Here is a 23,354-nt window from a genome sequence, read left to right on the forward strand (position 1 = left end):
AAAATTTTAAGAACAAGCTATTTGGGAAGGATGCTAACAGAAAGCTATTTCATTAACCCTATCTGAGCATGATTTACCAAAAAGTAGGGGAAGAATGGAGGTCAAGAAAGCTACAGCAATGTGAACTGAGGGAAGTGCACTTCCCCTCATCCTGTGGTGCCCCTCTCCTCACCTAGAGCACCTCTGTGCCCTTAAAGAGGAGACAAAGCACCAAGACTAAGCAATACCATACTGTGAGAAAAAATAGAAATGAACCAAAGACCTGAAAAAAAAGACATTTCTCTTGCTTTAATATCTGCAACAGAGAAAATCAAATCCCAATCATTAATTTTCAACTTTATATTACTCACCAGTAATATACAGTTCTCAGAAGATTAGAGAAAAGAATCTGGCCTGGAGTTTACTCTTAGAAAGAGAATGTGGTGTGAGCCTAGCAGACAGTAAAAGATCTGCTGAAACTCAGAAGTGTGAGAAACTCTTCAGAACTCAAACTGATGCACCATACAGGCAAGCACCTAGCACAATATGACCACAAATTAAAATTCACTATGAAAAAGGGAAAGCTAAAACTGTGGGACGTGATATTATCGACCTACATTTTATGTATGTTTAATTTCTCAAAAGCAGCAAAATATTCTCTTTACCCATAGGTTCCACTCTATTAATCTAAAAATAGACTATACGCCTTGAAACTGAGAAAATGCAAACCAGAACTTTATACGGGTTAAGCCACTTTTATGATTCATCTCAGCAGAGTGACTTCTGTTTTGTATTGACATTGAGAATATAAGAGCTCCTTAACCTGAAGTCAGAACAGGGTACTGGTACAAAAGACAGTACAAGAAAATCTCTGAAACAAAATCAGGCTTCTAAACTGCAAATTAATCTACAAATGGAATTCACAGAATCATCAGGTACTGGTTAAAGTCTTGTAAAACAAAATTCCACTTTTTTTCTGAGTTTCACTGATCAAGGGCACATGACAGGCCTTCTGAATATGGCAACAGGTAGCAAAGGCTGATATTAAAACCCCCCTAGAGCAAAATATGGGAGAACATAACCACTATGATGCATTTTTCAGCAGAAAAAAAAAATCTCAAAAGACCACTGACCTGGTCCTCCTCTTCATCCTCATCTTCTGCCAGACGCTGCCTGCCTACTTCATAAAGCCTGCATACCGTGTCCATGTTCAGGGCATCCATGTTACCTTGATTCTGGAACAGAACATCCAGTCCACAGGAGCAGTTAGTTTTCAGAAGGCCCACATCCACACCTCAGCTTTGACTGGCACCCACAATCTTGACCCTGTAACTATCAAAACTCTCAATAACCAAAATTCTTGAATATTCAAAATTCTGAAAATGTTACACATAGGACACAGAGAGGCAAAGAAAAGCAGAATGAAAGGCTTGGGCAGTGAGAGATATAAGCACCAGAGAGACCACCATCCTTGGAACAAACCGGTCTTGCTCTGGTGAAAGATCCAAACTCTTTTGAGAAAGGCACGACGGTGTGACTCTGGGATAAAAGGAGATAGGACTCTCTTTGCTGTCTTATATTGGGATTTTCTTACTATTCACTTATACTATATAGTTCCCAAACCCCATCAAATGAGTAGGTTCTCAATAATCTACCATCAGGAATGTATCGACTTTAGAACATATTTTATATCAGACAAAATGTCTGTAGTATAACTTGAAATGATCCTAAACATTAGAACAAAACAGCAGGGCCTCTGCACTCTCCCTTTACCTCAATGACAGCAAGATAGCAGTCTTTGGTGTCTGTACACAGGTCAAAGATGTTCCGTTTCACATCAATGGTCGCTGGAAAACAGAATGTGACAAGACTCAGGATTGGACTATTGCTGTGACCTTAAAACCTGCTCTTTCTCTAAAGGAATTCAAGCTCATCGTTCATAAATATTTCCATAACTCCTCTGCATTTCAATGTAAAACCACTGTCCTCCCAGAAAATGAAGGATCTTAAAGAACACCAAAACATGACAAAAATGATCAATATATGCCCCTTCATGCTTACCTATAGGTTTGTAGTCAGTTGCATTAAATGTTCGGAAGGATGACCCAAAAGGGCTTTTCATCCTCTCTTCCATTAAGTCATCTTCATCGTCTGCCTGCAACATAGCTAGGGGAGAGGGAGTGAAATACTATTAGGAATCAGAAACATCCCCTCCTTTTAAGTGCAGTAAATGTTAATGGCTAAACAAAACTTCAGTGAGTTCCTTTGTAAGTAAATTTACTTTGCGTCTAGATAGTTCTCTCAAAGTATCGTCTTTGCACATCCTACCTATTGTGACAAACAATATCCTCAACCTGTCATCTAGCTCCCAACACGTGTTACAGCTGAAAGCTTGCAACATGTCAAGATAATAATGCTAAGAGTTTTAAGTTCACAATGATACATGTGGAAAATTACTGCATGAAATTTCTTTCTATACAAGATTTACTTGTCTTCAAAGTCAGCTGCCTTGCACTCTTAATCAACACTGTTTTTACTTTCTCTCATCGCCATTTGTACTACCATTTTATCCTTTATGTTACAACTTTCAAATGCTTTCCAATTCACAAGTGAGAGATATTTCCAAAATGGAAGTATTAAATTAAGTGAGGAGGCAGAGTAAGAGGAAAGAGAATAATGAAGAAAAGTAAAAGGTTTATTACCTCCATACATCACTGTCCCTGTGTGGTTGAATACCACACGACACTGATCCAGAGCAGGAACAGTGTGTAAAAGATGGAAAGTTCGAAGGTCCCACTAGGAGGGGAGTGGTCAAGGAAAACTATTTTACACAGAACTTCCTATCTAACCTCATGGGGGAAATTCTGAAATATCACTTTTTTTCTATCACTTTTTTTTTTCTTTCTGCTAGGTATTGATACTTTAAAAGTCAATGAGACCAAGATAAAACAAATACGGATACAGAATACATATTATTGAATGCTGTCCCTGGAAATATCCTACAGTATCCTTATACATGAATGCTACATGAGCTCTTTACCTCCTAACAGTAGTACTTCATCATTTTCCTCTTATGCCTAGCAACTGATTTCTATAGAGCAAAAGTAAAAGCCTTCTAAAGACAGATAAAAGTCAATTCAATACCTGGAGGATTGGGAGGCATGAATCTGATCACTATTCCCAGTATACAGAAAACATGCTAGTGAAAGTCATCAATAATTATCAGCATTGTCAATAGTCCACTGGAGATTCACTAGCACTTCAACCCAGATGACAGGCACCATATTAATACCAGTATGGATACTTTAACCAAGTACTGATGGAAAGATAAACAAACTATTTATGCACCACAAACCAGATAACATATGGAAAGTAAGACATGAGTATAAAGGATACAATCTCAGTATTGATGATGACCTCCAGCCCATTTGGATGGAAAACACCACTGATATTCATGTTGAACTTGTCAAACTTGTGGATAGCCTGTGCAGAGCGGACATCCCAGAGGACGCCATCATTTAAGACAAGATCATCTGTAGGATTAAAGGTGGCACAGTTCCTCTTGTAGTTGTTGGCAAGATCTGGGTTAAACAGAGTCAACAGCTTGTTGCCAGTCTGAATATCATAAATCTTTAGAGAAGAAGGGGTGGGAAGAGAAAAATCAGACCAATCCATACACTGACAAATTTAAAGAGAAACTGTGTAAACTATTTCTCCCATGCTTTCCAAATCCCTGCCAAATTACAAAAGCCCTAGTACTGTAAAATAACTGGAAAGTAGGAAGACCATGCCCGTCCAAGCAAAGTTTAAGTGCTTTCGTTCCCATTCAAGCTTTGAAAAATCCCTTTCCCACAAGTAAGAAAATGAGAAGTAAAGCTGCATTCGGGATAAGAAAACCCTCTTCTTCCCCTCCCCATTTCAAGAAACAGATAATGTTTCTAAGATTAAAACTGAGAAATTCTCCATATAGGTCAATCAATGATCACCCACAGAATACTCACGAAGGGTTACTTTTTGGAGAAAGGCATCAATGAAATACCCTTTTCTTTTTAAAATCTCCCAATGTTTAGCCCCACCATACTAAGTTCCCAAAGTCTACAATGTGCAATCCATGCAGAGACCAGAATCTTTCCCATCAGCTTACAGACATGCTGTAATATTTCCAATCTTTAAAAAAATTCCTTCTTTGATATAGGAAAAAATAAGGAGACACCACAAGGAAACAAATCCAGATCATGGGACAAGACAACTAGCCTGGTCTCTTCAAAAGTCAGTGTCATGAAAACTGGAGAAATGGTTCTTGGCTTTAAAACATTAGTAAGATACAACAACCAAATGCAATATGTGAATCTTGGCTGGATCCTGGTTCAAAACAAACAAACAAACAAACAAACATTTGAAACCAAACAAATCAGGAACAAATTAGGAAAACTGAGTATCAACTGGATATCAGATGATATCTGAGAATTACTATAAAGTTTCTTAAATTTGGTAATAGTGTGATTATGTATTAAAATGTCTTTATTGTTAGGAGATACATGCTATAAGACTTAGGGATGAAATGTCATAATGTTTGCAACTTACTTTCAAATGATTCAGAAAACACACACATATTTACACAAAGAAAATATGGCAAACTTACACTGATGAACCTAGGTGGTGAGTGTATGTAATATTCTTTCCATTTTTCTGTATGTTTTAACATTTTCAAATATAAAGTTGGGGGGGAACTCTCTCTTTACCACTCCATATTCCCCTTCATGCTACTACCCTATTTCTCTGCTTCATTTTTCGGTAAAACACTTTAGAAGAATTGTCTGTATTCATTTTGTCCAATTCTCTCATAAATCCACTCTAATCAGGTTTTAGCCCCACAAGCATACAAAACTATTTCTTGACACAGTTAACAATGACCTCCATGTTGTTACATCAAGTCACCTTTCAGTTCTCATCTTAGGCAGCTCAACAGCAGTTTCTGACCCAGTTGATAAATCCTTCCTCGAAACACAGACCTCCCCAGGCTTCTAGAGTACCTCTTTTTCCTTCTGCCTTACTGGCCACACTCTTTGATCTCCTTCCTAAGTCCCTCATTTGGCAACTTGTAAATATTAGCACAAGCCAGAGGGCTCTGTCCCCCACCTCTTCCCTTCTCTTCTCTAGCTGATCTCATCCAGGTTCAAGGCTTTAAATACTAAAGACAGCACCCATATTTATTAATCTCCCACCCCAGACCCCTCTCACAAATTCCTGATTTGTATATTTCAGGGTCTAATAAAATCTCAAACTTCATGTGTCCAAAACCCCAGGGCCGAGGCCCATCACTTCTCATCACCCTCACTATGCCTACCTGAGCACAGCTCCACTGCTCCTCTCACATGTCAGCTGGTACTATACCCTACCTGGAAGGCCTGCTCTTGCCTCCCTCACAGAAACCAGAGTCATGCTTTAGAACTTCACATCCAACCACGTATCCTCTGCTCACCCTCCAGTGTCTATATCTCACTTGGATGAAAAAACGAAGGCCCTAATACTGCCTGCAAAATGCTACAGGATATGGCTCCACCCTGACCTCAGCTCTTACCTTCTCCTCTTCTTCCAACCTCCCAAGCAAAAGCTTTTCCCTTGCCATTCCCTTTGCCTTAAAACACCGTTCCCCCAGATATCTGTGTGACACTCATACTTCTTTCAAGGATCTGCCCAAACGTTACCTAATCAGTGATGCTGACTATCCTAGATAAAACAGTACCCCTATACCACCAACAGGCACTTCCTACCTTTTACTCTGCTCTCTTTTTCTCTCCCTCACTTACCACCTAACACACCATATATTTGCTTCTTTATTTATTGTCTCCCCGATGAGGGTCCATAAAGGCAGGGACTTTACTTCATCTAAAATGTAGTAAGAACTAAAAAATATCTGCTGTGCTAATGACATCTTTCTTAAATTACCAGATTAAGTTCATGTTCAGCCCATACAGCTTAAAACCACTTTATTGCACTTTAAGAGTCTAACTGGAAGGAATATCACTGAGTAATTTCTAGTTGCCCAAGGACTTAAGTCCTCACATTCAGTCCAGAAAATTTTAGTATGAACAAATGGGCACATAAATCAGCTTGAAAGCAGTGAATTCTTAAGTACTTACGTGGGCAATGTCTCCTTTTGTGCCTATGACCCGATCCTGAGAGTGCTTACTGAACTCAACATAGTGATCTTCTGTGAAAGAATGCCTACAGACAAACAACAGAAGTACTGAAGTACGGACCTTCAGGACATACACCTTCAACCAACTGACAATAAGGCTCTCACATAACCATACTCACCAGAAGATCTTCAGCTCCCAAAGAGGAAACAATTGTACACTTAGACTAAAAAGAAAAAATCCCTCCATTACTTTGTCCAAGCAGACCCAAAACAATTAACGGGAATTCCTTGGTTAGAGAAATGGACAACAAGGCATATGTGCCTTTGAAAACACCCTAGTGCAAAGAGTGCAACTGTTATATGTAAACATGAGAAAATATGTGGATGTTCCATTTTGGGTTAGTGAAGGGTCTTGCTGCTTTATGAGAATGTATATACCATGTAAGAATATATAGGAATTAAGAAAGATAAAATCTTATTAAATATAAGCCTTAGGTGAGGAAGGGAGAAGTTTGCAATAACTCACAGCATTCCTCTTTTCCCCAAAGGCTTCCAGCCTAAGAACCGGAGGAAGGGGGTTATAAATTAGGTAAATAAAACACAGAGACTAGGTTGCAAAAGCAGATACATACTTCATATCAAATACTGATTTCATTCCCCATAGTGCAGACAAAGGCTGGCTCCAAGTAGCAGATGTCAGCAGCAAGGACCCGTCCTAAAAGGAGGAGACCCAAGGTGGATAACCATGTGTTTTAAATATACACAGATGTCACCATCTGCCATTAGCATTTAATAATACATGCATTAAAAAAATGCTGTTGGATTAAATAGAAAATAGAAAAACTTCCAGAAACCAAGAAATGGACAGAAGCCACTAAGATTTAAATACATGTACTTGTAGTGTCCTAGAAAATAACTAAATTTAAGGGAATATTAACTCCTGTTGAACAATAGGTTGAACATCCCTTATCGAAATGCTTAACTCCAGAAGTGTTTTGGATTCCTTTTTTCAAATTTTTTCAGATTTCTGAATATTTGCCAAATACATACTGGTTGAGCACCCCTAATCTGAAAATCCAAAATGCTCCAATGAGTATTTCCTCAGAGCATCATGTGAGCACTCAAAAATCTTTAATTTTGGAGTATTCTGGATTTCTGATTTTTGATTTAGGTATGCCCAAACTATAGTAACAAAAATACAATTCCAAAGGGGGTGGAGGTGGGGGTCCTGGAGAGATGTCAAAGATAGTTCCTCTTTTCTTAATACTTGGCCATATTCCTCAGTTTCCATCAAAATATGAGTCAACCTCAATTAAACTTTTTAGTTGAGGACTCTTAAAAAGAAAGCCCAGTAAGGGCCGATCCCGTGGCGCACTCGGTAGAGTGCGGCGCTGGGAGCGCGGCGACGCTCCCGCCGCGGGTTCGGATCATGTATAGGAATGGCCGGTGCACTCACTGGCTGAGTGCTGGTCACGAAAAAGACAAAAAAAAAAAAAAAAAAAAAAAAAAAGCCCAGTAAAGGTGAGCCTCCTTTACTCTAGTTCACAACCCATCTTAGAAGAATGACTGAAAGCATCCTAGGAAGGGACTCTTACCCTGGAAGGTTCAAGGTGTGTGATGGCTGAATTGTGACAGTTATAGCTGGCCTCCTCCTGACCGCTAAACACATTATAGAGCTTCAACTGCCCCGTGCAGGTGCCAAGCATCAGGAACCGCTCCCGTGCTGAGAATGCACAGCAGGTGAAGCCACTCTCATCTTCATTGGCTTCCCGGAACACTGAAATAGGGCGGAATCTAAGGGGGAAAAAAACCCAGCAAATCAGAGACAAAGAATGTACAAACATTCTCAGAAAAAGCAAACTTTGCTAGAAGGATGAAAGAAAAAACAGCATCTATATTTCCAATGGGTTCTTCCAAAATCAGTTACCTTCAGTGGTTCATTTTCATTTTAAAAGAAAAGGACCTCCACTTATAAATTTTTTTTTTTTTTTTTTTTGTCATTTTTGTGACCGGCCGCACCGCGCTCAGCCAGTGAGCGCACTGGCCATCCTTATATAGGATCTGAACCCGCAGCGGGAGCACTGTTGCGCTCCCAGCACCGCACTCTCCTGAGTGCGCCACGGGGTCGGCCCTCCACTTATAAATTTAAACAATACTAATTCCTATGTTTAAAACCTGTGATCCCACAATCTTTATGTAAGATTTCTAAGAATCAGAATGGGAGGCAACTTCAACAAGCACAAAAACAAGTTTGGGAGCCTAGTCAGGAAGAGTGTGTTGCATGGGTTCTAGAAAACATACTAGTTGTGGTAAGAACATCATATCAACATACTACCATCAATCACACAAGGAAATCATGGTTGACAAAAGATGGTATAGTTACATCGTTCAAGTATTACACAGAAGTGACAATCAGTGGTATTTTGGGCTAAACTGCTTTCTGGACTAATCACTCTATGCTGATACTGCCCAAACACTTTGATTTAAACAGAAAAATCATTCCGATTCCCAGGGAATGAGGGGGCCTCTCCTTACCTGCTAAAGATAAGATGCCTATCAAAGCATCCGCCATCCACTCCTCCATACTTTGGAAATGACGCCCTGCGGTTTAGCCTTGAGGTAAAGTTTATTGGCGCTTGCCGCCTCTGTTTTGGCTCAGGACATTGGTGAGGTGTAAAGAGAGAGAAAGGTGGGCAGGTGGCAACTGGGTTCTTGCAACGAGCATGTTGCTCTCTAAGATATTCTGTGATGATACTGTCCAGCGTAGGTGGGGAAGGAAGATGTCTGTCCAACTGCTTTTTTATGGCTGGGCTTTGGCTGTAGGCGCCATGGTCTGACTTCTGCCGCAACACTCTGATTTTCCTGCCATTGCAGGGTGATGGCCTCTCTCTGATAAAACTGATCCTACCAATCAAAGGGGAGTTGCCTGCAAAAGATGGGCCAGGTAGAGCTAGTGAACCCTGAGGGGGCCGTGGCTGAGGATGGGCAGTGGGGGCAGAAGGAGCAGAGGCACCCACGGCAGCATGGCTGCCCAGTCGAGTTGCAATGCCATTGGCAATACGAGGGGTTCGGGGAAGAGAGACAGGAGAAGCAGCAGCAGTGACTGGGGTGAAGGCAGAAGAATGGGTGGCAGCAGTCATGGGCAGGTCAGCCTCTTTCGTCAGCACGGTTGCTGTTTCTCCAAGCCCTTTGGAAATGAGATGGTTTCGTATCAACAGAAGCAACTCTTTCTCAGGGAAGGAGATTCTGGACTGGGCAACAACATCTGCTTTCTGCAGCCGTGCCAGAGACACATCAGTGCCAATGAGAAGTGGTTTTCCTGAGACCCGTTCAATGAGCTCAGCTGCGTACTTGCAGAACTTGACATGGTCACTGCGCTTATCCTGCAGCACAGGCTCCTTCATCAGCTGCTGGATCTGGCAGCTGCTGAAAAGGGGCAGTTTGCTGATGATCTGCCGGACAGTGCTACTGCGAGACAGGCCCACCAGGGCCTTGCAGGCCAGGGCTCGGATCTGGTCTGCATCTGTGATGGGCATCTTGATGGACAATAAGGACAGGAGCACCTTGATGCCATTATTGGACTGGACCACATTCCACATCTTGGCCAGGGTGTGCTCACTGCTTTTGGGGTTCTGAGGCAGCTTTCTCCGAGGAGTTCCAGAGATAAATTTGCCAATACTGGATATTCGGTTATCCGGGCCACACACACAATTGATGATAATTTGAAGTGCTGACTTCTGAATTTCGGCATCGTGAATAAAGAACTCACCCTCAGCCACTCCCAAAATAATGCTGATACCTATTGGGGAAAAAAGAAGTTATAGCATTCCTCATAAAACTTATGGCCAACTTTAACGGTTATTCTGGAGTCAAAATTTGAAGTTCTATTCATTTTGTTCTACTAAAAAACAAAAACAAAAAAAACCACCTCACTTTTTAAAAACGTGCAAGCAATGTTTGTATAAAATACAATCAGTTCTACTATAATGTATCTTTATGATGCAACACCTCATAGGCAGTTATTAAACAGAATGATATATTGGTGGAAGTCACTAAGGAGCATGTGCAATTTTTCCTAGATAAGGGGAGCAAAAATATTGGGAATAAATAAAAACCTACCACAGGAAAGAAAAAAGCCCTCACCTTGGCTGCTATTGTGGCAGCAGGAGCCTCTTCCACTGTATATTAAGAAAATTAAAAACAAGCACCTGCACCTTTGGCTTTCTCCCAGTGTGGTACACCTGAGGACCCATGGCCAGTCACACTACTTCCCATGTTCACCTCAGCAGCACCCTCAGCAACCCTGCTCTTAGTAAAGTACATTTTCAAACAAAGTCCATCTTCTTTTTGTGTGTATGATAGTTTCTACCCATTTAGAGCATCTTGCCAATTATCGGGTTGTTTTTAGTATTCAGGTTACATAGCTGCTTAAGTTTTTTACTGTCTGATCCAACCCATTTTTCCTATAAACGTTATTTTCCATTCAAGACTCTGCAGAGTATAAGGTTTTCAGGAATGCACATGTACCATTATAGCAGAAAGCCTGTACCACTTAGAAAACTTTCAGTTTACTAACACAACTCCCTTATATGAAACTGTATGGCACTATTTAGAAGGGATAAAGAACCCTCCAATCCACGTGGTGTTAGGTCTGCAGGCTTGTAGGCTGCCAGAACTATAAAAGCTTGTGAGCCTCCGCCGTTATTTCAAAGGGTGTATGGAAAAGCCTGGGGTCCTAAGAAGAGATCTGTCACAGAGGCGGATTCACCACATAGTGTCTTTTTGTAAGAGCAATGCCAAGAGGAAATGTGGGATCAGGGTTACAGCACAGAAACCCCATCAGCACCATGCCTAGGGGAGGCATAAGAGTGGGACTGTAGACCCCAGACAGACTTGTGGAGCTACCAGTGTGCAAGGCCAGCCTGCGAGAGCCAAAGCATCGCCTCAGACTAGGAAAGCCATAGAAGCAGAGCTGCCTGAGGACTTGGAGGCCCAACCCTCACAACAGTGTGCAGAGGACGTTGAACATGGAGTCAAGGTACATGATTCTCCAGCTATAAAATTTACTTTCTGCCCTGCTGGGTTTCGGACTTCTTTGGGTCCTGTCATACCTTTCTTTTGGCCAATTTCTCCCTTTTTGAATGGGAATATGTACTCTATGTTTGTCCCACCGTGTATCTGGATATAATAACTTGTTTTTGATTTCACAAGTGGGATTCTGAACTTTGGACTTTTGAGTTGAAACAAGTTAAGACTTTGGGGATGAAATGAATGTATTTGTGTGTGAAAAGGAGTTTGGGAGGTCAGGGGCAGAATGCTGTAGACTGGATGTCCCCCCAACCTCACTGAAGCTTAATTCCCATTGTTAACTGCTGAGGGTGCGAAATTCTATTATGGTAATTGAAAGGTAGGGCCCTAAAGAGATGATTAGATTGCAGGATGATGAGGTAATGAATGGATTAAAAATGGTGGTCAGGGGTGTGGTTCTGAGGGCTTTAAAAGGACAGTGAATGAGGAGGTCAATCTCTCTCTGCAATGTGAGACCCCTGGGTCACTGTCACCACCCAGCCTCTGAAACTGTGAGCAACAGTTTCATTTTCTTTACAAATAAAAAAAAAAAGAACACTCCTCTACTACATTCTGCTCTAATACCCAAAATTAGGTCAGGTAAATAACACAACCAGAATAGCAAAGGAAAACAAATCCAAACCAAGAGACAACAAAAATGACAAGGTGCAACCTACCTACAGTGGAGACAGTAGAGCCAGCCTCATCCAGCACGTCCACTGATTCTGCCAACTGCAGCTGGATTTTTGGCACCACAGTGAGAATAGCCAGGACATCCAAAGCAAACCGCACAGTATCATTCCTGGACATGAAGAATAATTAGTCAAAAAGAAACTAGAATACAGACACAAGAAAACAGTAACAATTTAAAAAAAAAAAAAGGAGAGAGAGAACAATAGATCAGAACCACTACCTGTGTGGCTCTATGCCTAGCCATGGCATCAAGAGAGGATTTACAAATCACCACGACAATTCTTCCAAAAAAAATAGGAATAAAGTTTTTTCTATCAAACTTCTAAGATTAAAAACAAAGAATAATCCCCAATGTTGGTAAGGATATATAGAGAGAAATGTTCTCAAACTTTTGGTGGGAGTAGAAAGCAGAACACTCTTTCTAAAAAGTAATCTGGAAATATGAAATAAGATTCTTAAAATGTTCATAATCTTTGGTGCAGGAAATTCACCTCTACCAATCTGTTCTAGAGAAATATTCAGAAGTACTAACAAGTATTTATGCATCATTACGTAGATTGCCACATCATTTAAAATAGCAAAAGAATTAGAAAATCCACACAGACAAGAGGAATATATGTGTTAAATCACAGTACACTCATATGATAAACAACTCTGCAGCCATTGACAATCATTTTCAAAGAACTCTAAAGGATGGGGAAATGGGCTCAAAATACAACATTAATGAAATAGAAGATGTAAGTTATAAAATTAAAAACCTGATAACACCAAGTATTGGCAAGATACAGAAAGTAAGGCTCCCCTACACTGCCAGTGGGAGAAGAAAATGGTATGATCACTTTACAAGGAATGTCAACATCCAATAAAGGTAAAATGCAGACACCCCACAACTTAGGTTTAACACATCACATCCTCAAGAGAAACTCTAAAAGGAGGTTCATGGTACCATGTATTTAACAGAAAACAAACAAACAAAACCCATAAAACCACCAAAAACACTAAAAGCCCATCAGTAGGGGAACTGATTAAAGTATAAAAATACAGCAGTTTAAATAAATATTAACATGTATAAATTTCAAAAACATAAGGGTTAAAAAAGCAAGCTGCAAAAGATGCATAAAGAAAAATACATAATTTAAAAACACACAAAGTAGTAATATATTATTGTTTATGGACACACAGATATGTATATTATAAAACCATAAATGAAGAGAATATACTCCAAATTCAGAAGATTTGTCACTGGAGAAGCACGAAAAGGAAAGGAGCAGAGGAAGAGTCAAATACAGCAACATCCCAACCCTGGTTAAAGTTGGGTATAAGTAGTTGTTATGCTATTCTCTGCATTTTTCTATATTTTGAAATATTTCATAAAAAAGATGAATTTGACTAAGTATAATCTTGATTATGTATATTTACATACAGTATGGATAAAAGACTGGGAGAATATTTTTCTATGGTTCTGAGGTTCTGTATATTCTAAAGCAGAAACAAGCACTTATTAATTTTATTTTTATAAATACTTAAGGGAGTGGAGGGAAATTTTTTAAAAAACTTTTTAAATGAAGGACATGTTTTCAATAATCCAAACATGGATTTACTAGTCAAAAAAATGTATTTATACCCTTCCTAGTTATCTTTTGAGCTTTCCTTGTCTTTTAAGCAGTTCTCCAAGTAAAGATAATAACCTAGTTCTTTTCAATACTATTATACAGTGGTTCTCAAAGTGTGATCAGGAAACCCCTGGGGTCTCTGACATCCTTTCAAAGGTCCTGATAAATAGAAACTATTTTCACAGTAATACTAAGATATTATTTTCCTTTCTCTCTCTAATTCTTTCATGAGTGTATAGTGGAGTCTTCCAGAGGGTATGTGATGTGTGATGTCACAAAAGATTGAATATAGAAGCAGATATAAGGTATTAAGCCAGACATTTTTAAGAACTTGCTAAAATCACCTTGTTTTATTTTGGAAATTTTTCATAAAAAATGCTAACATGTAATGGGTTCACATTATTTTTAAATAAATTCATAAATATTTTTACATTTTTCTCAGTTTTCATTTCTAACACAGTACACATCAACAGATAACATAAAAACAATTTCTTTAGAGTTCTCAATTTTTAATATGGTAAAGGGGTCCTAAGAAAGTTTGAGGACAACTACTCCAAAAGCACCCCACTGGATTTAATATCCTGGGGTTTTGTAAACAAGCTATATTCACCCTAAATAAGCCACTCTTATCTTTACGGTAATGCGTGAATATGGAAAGAAGATCAAGAACTGCTGTTTATAAACTTTGTTACTATCTCCTCTTCAGACCCCTATCTTTTCCTAAATACAGTTTAAATTCTTTTTACATCATTCTTAAATAGAATCCACCCAACATCCTGATTATATCAGCTGCCGTTTTCTGATCCTCATCCTACTCTGCCCTGACTGCCTTTAATTGTGAAAATCATAACAGCATGTTCAATTCTAAAAGCAAAAAGAGTTTTATGTGAAAGTAAGCTAAATATTATATATGATTGTCAAGCAGTAGCAAGACATTTAAAGTCTAAGTACCAAAGAATACTGGACTCCAGCCTTAAGACTGGACCTCAACCCCAGCTCTGCAGCTGTACCCATGTAAATTATGTAACTTCTCCGAGAGTACACATGTTGATCCCTGCTTACAGAGCAATATTTACAATACCAAGACCATATATATGAAATACCCTTTAAATTAAAAGTACTATTTTCATGCTTAATCTAGTTTCTCAAATTCAAGTCCAAAATTTCAATTCAATTCAACAAATGTTTGTTGAGTATACACCATGGGAAAACCAACACCAACTTTAGCAAAAAGCAGGATCGAACTTCATTTGAAACCTTTCTCTGGTCCCACCTTGCATAATAGGTCTTCCAATTGCAGGCAATAGAAATAAGCTGCAACAAGAGTTGCACACAAGAAAGTTTGAGGAAGACTTCAGCTGGTTCCCAATATAGCTGTGCTGGGCCATATTCTATCAAAAATTCCATCATTTCCACAATCTGTTCATGAGTATATGAACATGCCTATAAGGAGAAATACATATTATTATTATATATAACTTTATCATCTGCTTGCTATCTTCTTAAAGCACAGCTCACTGACCAACAGGTTTTAATAATAAACCTAAGTAACAATAGCTTTCAAATTCCACAATTCTTGAGTCATCCCGTATGTGAAATAATGATTATATAATGTTTAATCTTCTATTTGTAACTAGACTCACAAGATAGTTTACCCAGAAAGATAACAAAAGTTTATTTTGTGTATATATTTCACAGCTTAAGAAAAGAAGCACCATGTAATTGATTTCTTTTCAGTTTGTGATTTTTAAAACATGCAGATACCGATCTTTGTCCCAGAACATATAGATAAGGTCCAGATGATAGAAAAGTGGACACACACACACACACACACACACACACACACACACACACACACACTTTCAGAAAAAAAAATTCCGCACAGGAGGAAGAATACCTAGCACTTTTTCATAAAAGCAAGCTTTTTTTTTACACACATTTCAGTTTATCTTTTAGTTCCAATATACCCAAAAAGTAGTAACTTACAATTGGAAGCAAAATAAGTCCCTGAAATTCACCTATTACATCCGTTCTCAATTGTTCTGCCTCCATATAGAGCAAGTATAATCCAACAATGTACATCACAGAGATTCCACTGATCTAATGTGAGTTTCAGGCCTCAGATACTACAGTGTTAACAGAACTTTCCCTTTTAAGACAAGATCCTCTCACCTTGTACGGGGGTTGAGGGTGGACAAGAATGCCACCCTCAGTCCTCTGAAGGGACTGCTTCACTTGTTCCAATTTAATGGCCAGGTGAGCCTCAAAGTACTTGCGCAAGGCCATGCAGGTATGTTTCCCAGTTTGGCGGCTAGCAAATATTTCATCATCACTCAGAAGTGCACCCTGATCTTCCAGATTTAGGATCTCCAAAGTACTGATCTATTAAGAAAAAGGCAAAAGAATGGGGAGGAAGTGGGGAGGAGGGAGAGAGAACAGGAAAGAGAAAAGTAAAAGAATAAAAAAGGGGAAAAAGATTTCAGAAAGCTTTTATGCTCAATAAGATTGACAAACATCAAAGTGTATCTATGTATACAACATGCTAACAGTAACCATATAAAAGCAAAACATTAAACCCATATTGAAAAATCACAGCTTTTAATCATGTTGAAAGATATACAGGCATAGAGCCATTGTCTGTGGAAGTATCAAGATTACAAACAATTCCCCCCATAAGATTACTGTATCCAAGGCAAGTCTACAATGGCAGAGTCCTCTAACCACTAAAGAGGAAGAGAAACTTGTGAATAAAGGGAGAAAAAAGATTTCACACCAAGAGTAATAGCAAAACTGCTCCAATCAGAAGGAGCTTTGTCTCTTCAATGGTATGTTGCTAAAGGCAGCCAAGACAAGCAGAACCCCACTCCTAGCGAGAAAGCCATTGAAAGAACCTCACCAAGTTCACCAGACGACGAAGACCATCATAGCGGTCAAAGAGCTCCAAGACAGCCCGAAATGAGAAGCAAATTGAGAAAAACATGGTAGCATGGCAGCATCCTGAGGCATGTGAACACTCCATTAACCAAAGTGTATAGTTCACTACATCAGACAGAACATTGTGGGGATGCATGCAAACCTGCAAAAAAAAAAAATAAAGCATAACTTTAAAATTTTGGAGGGGGCAAGGGAGCCTTTGAACAGGATGAAAATTTCACCAGTATAGGTATCTTTGCAGAATACAATGATCATTCATGGTAAAGTCATTCTTAGTTTAAAGTTTAAGTTATTACTGCACTTTTTGAATATAATCGATTCCAAACCTAAAAACTACCTAAATTTCGATGAAAATTTAAATTCGACTTATATTCCCTGAGAGCCAACAAATATTTACATCATCATTTAATGCTCATAATGGCTCTGTTACATATGTATTAGGATTCCCACTTAACAGATGAGGAAGAGGTTCAGAGAGGTTAAGGCTCATCCCCAAAGGTGATAAAAGTGGCTGAGCCTAGTGGTGGTGTACAGCCCAAGCAGCGGCATCTGTGCACATCTGGAGTCCTGCTCAGCTGTGCTCATTGATGGACCTTCTGCAGGAAGTTGTAGTCTCAGGCCAGCACCTAGACTGCAAGACGGCCCAGGTGCAGCAAGTGCTGGGCAGAAAGGAGAGTGGAAGGGGAGGCGGGCATTCCATCATGTGGCCACTCAGGTGCAGCAGCCAAAAGGCGTCAACAAGGGAAAAGGAACAGACTTCTAGAAGAAGCAGTTATTTATAAACAGTGGGGAGAATTGCTTCAAAGGAGAGATAGGTGGGATAGTGCATTCACATAGCTCCAGGGCTGCGAGTGCCACCTTGTCATGATTTATTCTTAGGACCCCTCAAATGTGTCATGTCATCTGTGTTTAGGTCCATGTACAACCACAATGCTGTCCTCAAATAATGAAGGTAGCAGTATTATTGTGCTGTAAAGACAGCAGCACTTATGAGTAAAAATCTAAGTTGACAGATTGAGCTCATCATGCCTACACTAATTTATAAATGATATGCTTTCAAGTCACATATAACGTGTGCTTGTCAAAAAAAATACCATGTAAACAAAATTAAACAATTTCTTTTAAAATGCAACTACTTTTAGCATGGTTCTTTGCACTATACTTTACATGTATACTGACCTTTGTCTCACCCAGATGGTGCACAGTTGCAGTAAACGTCTGTACTTTTCCCAATAAACCATACTGCCAACACACTCACACATACACACACACACAAAAGTGGCTGAGCCTTCTGATTCTAAGTATACACGTGTAGCTTCCATTCACTTACTGAGTCATTCACACATTTTGATATCTACTATGGGTCAGACAACGAATTGTAAAAGTATTCTCTTTGTCTGGTGGGTACTTTTTTCTATATCTTAGCCAAACTAACTTCTTATATACACACGGAGATTAGTTTACTGTTGTTCTAAAAAGACTACCTATCCTTGCATAATGTTGAACTCAATAGAGAAAAAAATTAAAACTAAAATTATTATTAATAAATAAGCAAAGATGAATAAAGATATAACTCAAGAAGAAATTACTGGTTTCATTCTACCAGAAAAGACACACCACACAAAATATTAGAAAAATGTTCTAGGCACAGAAATGACAAGAGCTGTCCTAAGGTGCCCAGGGGCCCATCAATTTTCAAATGTACAACCCACTTACGCTTTTTTAAAGAATCACTACGAAAGAGTCTTAAGAAAAACAGCAGAACCAAACGGGGAACGTTTGCAGCTTTGAGAACAGATGAAATGATTTTACTATTTCTACCATAAACTGTGTTAACATACACAAAGTACTGTCTGTTTTTTTATCTTTTACAATAAATGATTCAAAAATGTAAAATATGAATTGAGGGACATCAAAATAGTTCCTGAAGACTAATCTTAATGCCACAGAAATGGCAAAGACTAATTAAAGCTCCTGGACTCCAATCCATCCTGCATTTTCTCAGAAAAGTCGGGGAAAAAAGAACCTTTCCTAAACAATTTTACATTTTTAGAATGCTTTGTGAAGATTAGACATTCACATTCCTTGCTTCTTTCATTAAAATGTACTCCTTTAAGTATTCCTTTTTTTCTCATCTAAATGTTATGTGAATGTGGGGTTTTTTTTGGTGTTTTTGGTTTTTCGCGGCTGGCCAGTATGGGGATCCAATGAATGTACTTTTTTAAAGAGATTGTCCCCCACCCAATCCCATTCCCATACAACTGAATGGAATGGACTTACTCTTTCCATGGCATCCTGGTTGTAAGACAGGTAATACAAGCACATGGACACACCAGTTGCAGCCATAGAAGGACGAGGAATTTCCAGTAATTTCTGTACTCCACCATGCGCAACAAATTCTGTGGCAAATTTGTTATGGAGCAGGAGAGATGCTAGGTGCTAAACAAAGAGGATACAAGTTACCATGAAAACATCTAGAAAAATCACAAAATCTTTGACATAATATTAAGTTAAGCTGCTAAAGACAAGGGTCCTCTAACTAGACAACCATCCCCTCACAAAAGAAGAAAAGCCAATACTGCTGAAGAAAAACAAAAAACACTAAGGTTCCTTAATATTTCTCTTTTCCAACCTAACACCAAAGGTTTGTATGAGGTGAAAAATAAGAAATGAAAAATATTGCTATAAGTAATGATATAATCCTACGAACATTTTATTATTACACAGCTTCCTTAAAGGACTTTTGCTAACCTTCCCATTTTAACCCTTTTAATAATCAGCTTTGGCTCAGTCACTGATTTATCAATTAACAAAGTCCCAAACTTTGTCTTCTTTTAAATTGATCTTCAATATACCCTAAAAGAACAATCTTGAGCAAATTATCAAAACTAGTAAATTTTTAAAATTAATCAGAATGCATTTTAAATAGATATTTGTTTCTTATCTTTTAAGCTTTGTTAACTCTCTGTTCAATTCCTTCTAGCGCCACTGGGTGGACCTGATCTCCTGCACAATTTTAAGGGCAGGGAGTACAATGTAATCGACAGGCTGTTTGATGACTGAACCCAGGCCAGTGTGGGCAGGGCCTCAGGAGGGCTAGAGCTCACCCTCATGTTTCCCATGCCGACATGTATTCCAGGTACAGACAACACAAACTTGTAATTACATGATTTGATACCTGTATGGATCTCGCCAAGGTCAATGGCAAAAACAACAGGTATGTACCCTCTTCAAAAGTTCTCTCAACACCCAGACTCAGGCTAAACCTCATATCTAATTCTAATCTCTTATTTAATCACCCCATTTTTTGCCTATTACACAAGACTCTACTACACTTCCACTCAGTCCTTCCCTCAAAAAGCAGCTAAACCATGTATTGTTCACCTCTTAGGCCACTGCATGTGATTTTCTCATAATATCACTACCACAAAGTGACATGAAGTGGAGAAACAGAGAAACAGGCTCAACCTTTACCAACAACTTTAATTTTATTTGACTCACCAACAACTATAACCCAGCTCAACTCACTCCTGTGGGCAAAGATTGTGCCTATTTTCCTTCCTTATACTGTATGTCTATATAAGATCCAGCTTCTCACTTTTCTATTTTAACCCATTTTGTTTCCACTAATTTTTGACACCTGCCTCTTCTCTTCACCACCGAGCCTTCCTTTTGAACAAAATGGTATGCCTAACTTTCTATAGTTTTATTTCTCTGTAAGAAGGATCGCTTTTGTGATTTTTCTCTGTTCACACTTATTTCATTTTCTTTTATCCCTTACATGACTTTGCATGGAAACAGTTGAATAATGACACTCATTATAATTCCCCCTATGAAAACCTATAGAAATAGCAACTGCCTCAATCCCTTCCTCCACTACATCCTGTTCAGGACCAGATGCTGCATTCTGAAAGCAGTACCTCTGGGCCCTGGAAACAACTTTGACCTCCAGCTTCAACCCACTGTTCAAAGTAACCATGACTTTACACTCTTTATACACACACAATGCATTCCACACATAGGGACACACGTCATTCCACATACACAGGGACACACATCACTCCACTTATGAATGACCTCCTCCAAACTTAAAATTTTGGGGGGCTGAAAGGCAAGTATCCTCATTTCCATTCCATTTCAAAATGTTCTGAAACTGCACTAGTCGCTGGCCAAACGTGGTTAATTTAACTAAAATTAAGTAAAATTAAAAATTCAGTGCCTCAGTGGCACTAGCTACATGTCAAGAGCTCAAAAATCACATGACTAGTAGCCACTGTATTGAACAGAAAAAAATGTAAAACGTGAAGAGCACTGTAACAATCCTGAAAACTCAAAAGAAAATGACATTCATAATCTCACTTATAATAACTTTTTATTTTATTATTATACATTTTCTTTAAAAGTAATTTTAACGACCTCACCTCAGAATGGTACTTTGTTCAACAGTTACCTATTGGGTAGAACTATATGAAAGCCACAATGTTATTCATTCAACTTATCTCTCTCCATTCAGATCACCTTAATTATCATGGATAGATATGGAACTTGTGGGCTAGATTCACCTGCCCTCTTGTGTTTAGTCCCCTTGCAACCTAGGAAATCATTTACCTTTACTGAGTTTGGTCTGCCTGCTATTTCTTTACTCATCTTCTGTTTTTTTTCTTTTTTCTTTTTTTTGTGACTGGTAAGGGGATCATAACCCTTGGCTTGGTGTCGCCCGATCATAACCCTTGGCTTGGTGTCGCCCGCACCACACTCAGCCAGTGAGCGCACTGGCCATCCCTATATAGGATCTGAACCCACAGCGGGAGCGCCTCTGCGCTCCCAGTGCCGCACTCTCCCGAGTGAGCCACGGGGTCGGCCCCTCATCTTCTGTTTTGTATTTTGTTTGCTCTAGATAATTTAACACTGTATAATATGTATACAGTTAAAGAGTTTAGAAAAAATGTTTTTGGCTGACAAAAGGAATAACTGAAAGGCAGTATGACATAAAAAAGTACTATATACAGTTTTCTATTCCTATTCAGTAACAATAACTAAGGCCACCACTCCCAGGTCTAGATCCACTTTCTAGCTCAACATTCAGCCTTGTAGGATTGACTGCTAAATTTCTGTGGAGACACTTGGTAAGCCTCATCTCTTCCATCTAAATAAGAATGTTTTGTTTGTTAATATTCTGACACATCTGGCAATAGAAAAATCCTGAGCAATAAAACCCAGAGATGCTATATGCCAAAACACGTGCATGTATCTGTGTCAATAAAATGCTCAGTGACCTAATATTTTTAAGAACCTTACCTTGAGTGCCTCAAACGTAAGCAGAACATCATTAGTCTGTTTCAGATCAATATAGAACATCATCAACTCCCGTGATCCAAGTTGCATAAATATGGGAAGTAACTGAAATGAAGACCAAAAGCAAATCTTAAATTTTGGCTTTATTTTCACACATTTCCTATTCCATTCTATAAGGATATACAATTAAAGAAATGAGGTACATCTTTCCCCCCTCCCTTAGGAAGATAAACATATGAATGTACTTTGATCAAACAGACCTTATCAGAAGCGACCTGCATAAATAAGACTTTACTAATTTGGGGCAAAGATTTTTCTGTAGTAGAGTAAGAACACATCAATGTATAAAATGTTACCATAAAATAACCCAGAAATAAACACAATAGTTCCGAAGTGTGAACGGTACTCTTACCTCCTGGTATTCTCCTAGAGGGGTCAAATATTGGAGAATGAGTCGCTGCTCAATAGCAGAAGTCATAGGATAAAGAGTATAGTTAGTGCCAATCACCCAGGGGGACATTTCCGACCAGCTGCTATTAGACAGCTCAACAAACATGCGATCTGGATCAGAAGATGAGAAACCCAACTTTTGCTTGGCTTTCCTAAAACTTTCTCTGTCACCCTGTTTCACTGACTTGTTTTTCTTCACTCCTCCTTCTTCCAGTTTGGTTGCTGAGTTCACTCTGCTACTGGTCTTATGGCCTGAATCAAGATGAAAGGAGATCTCCATGTCTCCAGAAGCTTCCTCTTGTTCTCCATCCACTACATCTACTGCCATGTCACCATAGTCCATATCCACAGCTTCCTCATCCAGAGGCAAAAGGGGTTCAGTAGAGAGCTTCCGAGGACTGGGACGCTTGTTTTCTTGCCGCAAAGCCACTTCCTGAAGCTGTAGCTCCCTCAGTCTTCGAAGCACTATTGCCACCTATCAACAGATACTGGAGTAAAAGGGGTTGTCTCTTCTGCATCTTAATTTAAATGATTCTTAATAAACAATGCTTATTTCCACTTAAAGAGAACTAGATACTCATGCAGTTAGTCCAATGCCTGGTAACAGCAGAGATTTGATGAATATGTTGACTTGATTCGCATAACTTCATGAAATAAGCAATGGCTAAAAGTCTTATTCCTTATAAAATTTTCCAGAGAACCCAGACCAGAAGATGTGCACATAAAACACATCAATCACAACTGATCTGTTTGGGTCAAGTTAGTCTGGACCATCATACCTGAAAAGACAGAAACTACATATATTCATGGTTTTTAAGTTGTCTTTAAAAACCAAACATGGCTTCTCAAACTTTTATCTATTGTAAGTTATATTCTTAGTCATTGTCTTTATTGTATATAATTAATCTATTTTTCAAGGTCACCTTTTTTTATTTTTAAGTAAATACTTTTGGGGCCAAACCTAAAAAGTGGTATTGTGATTAATTTTACTTTTGTTTGTCTTGGTTTAATTTTTTGTGTGTGTGATTAGTTTCAAAAAGAGAGGGGGACTATGTAATTTATATTGAATTGTACTTTTTAAAAAAATTTGAATGCTGGATGGAGAGAGGACAGGGCAGATGAATAGATAGGTAATAAAGAAAATGTTCATATCGATTTAGTTGGTGCACATATAGCTGTTC

At 38.9% G+C, this 23,354-nt stretch overlaps 1 protein-coding gene across 2 annotated transcripts in view; it reads right to left on the reverse strand.

Annotated features, from left to right (window-relative positions):
- Window positions 1–23,354, reverse strand: part of DCAF1 (DDB1 and CUL4 associated factor 1) — a 65,537-nt gene that overhangs the window by 14,824 nt on the left and 27,359 nt on the right. For both annotated transcript variants that reach the window (XM_063114529.1, XM_063114530.1), the window contains 16 exons: window positions 22,136–22,648; window positions 21,727–21,828; window positions 18,709–18,867; window positions 16,391–16,570; window positions 15,667–15,876; window positions 14,768–14,937; window positions 11,866–11,990; window positions 8,657–9,920; window positions 7,717–7,915; window positions 6,754–6,836; window positions 6,123–6,207; window positions 3,376–3,609; window positions 2,682–2,775; window positions 2,041–2,145; window positions 1,753–1,826; window positions 1,113–1,214 (listed from right to left, as the gene is read on the reverse strand). In XM_063114529.1, the coding sequence (XP_062970599.1) occupies window positions 1,113–1,214; window positions 1,753–1,826; window positions 2,041–2,145; window positions 2,682–2,775; window positions 3,376–3,609; window positions 6,123–6,207; window positions 6,754–6,836; window positions 7,717–7,915; window positions 8,657–9,920; window positions 11,866–11,990; window positions 14,768–14,937; window positions 15,667–15,876; window positions 16,391–16,570; window positions 18,709–18,867; window positions 21,727–21,828; window positions 22,136–22,648 (3,699 nt within the window). The remainder of the gene's footprint in view (window positions 1–1,112; window positions 1,215–1,752; window positions 1,827–2,040; window positions 2,146–2,681; window positions 2,776–3,375; window positions 3,610–6,122; window positions 6,208–6,753; window positions 6,837–7,716; window positions 7,916–8,656; window positions 9,921–11,865; window positions 11,991–14,767; window positions 14,938–15,666; window positions 15,877–16,390; window positions 16,571–18,708; window positions 18,868–21,726; window positions 21,829–22,135; window positions 22,649–23,354) is intronic.

This window comes from Cynocephalus volans, chromosome 11 (assembly GCF_027409185.1).
Source record: "Cynocephalus volans isolate mCynVol1 chromosome 11, mCynVol1.pri, whole genome shotgun sequence".
NCBI lineage: Eukaryota > Metazoa > Chordata > Mammalia > Dermoptera > Cynocephalidae > Cynocephalus > Cynocephalus volans.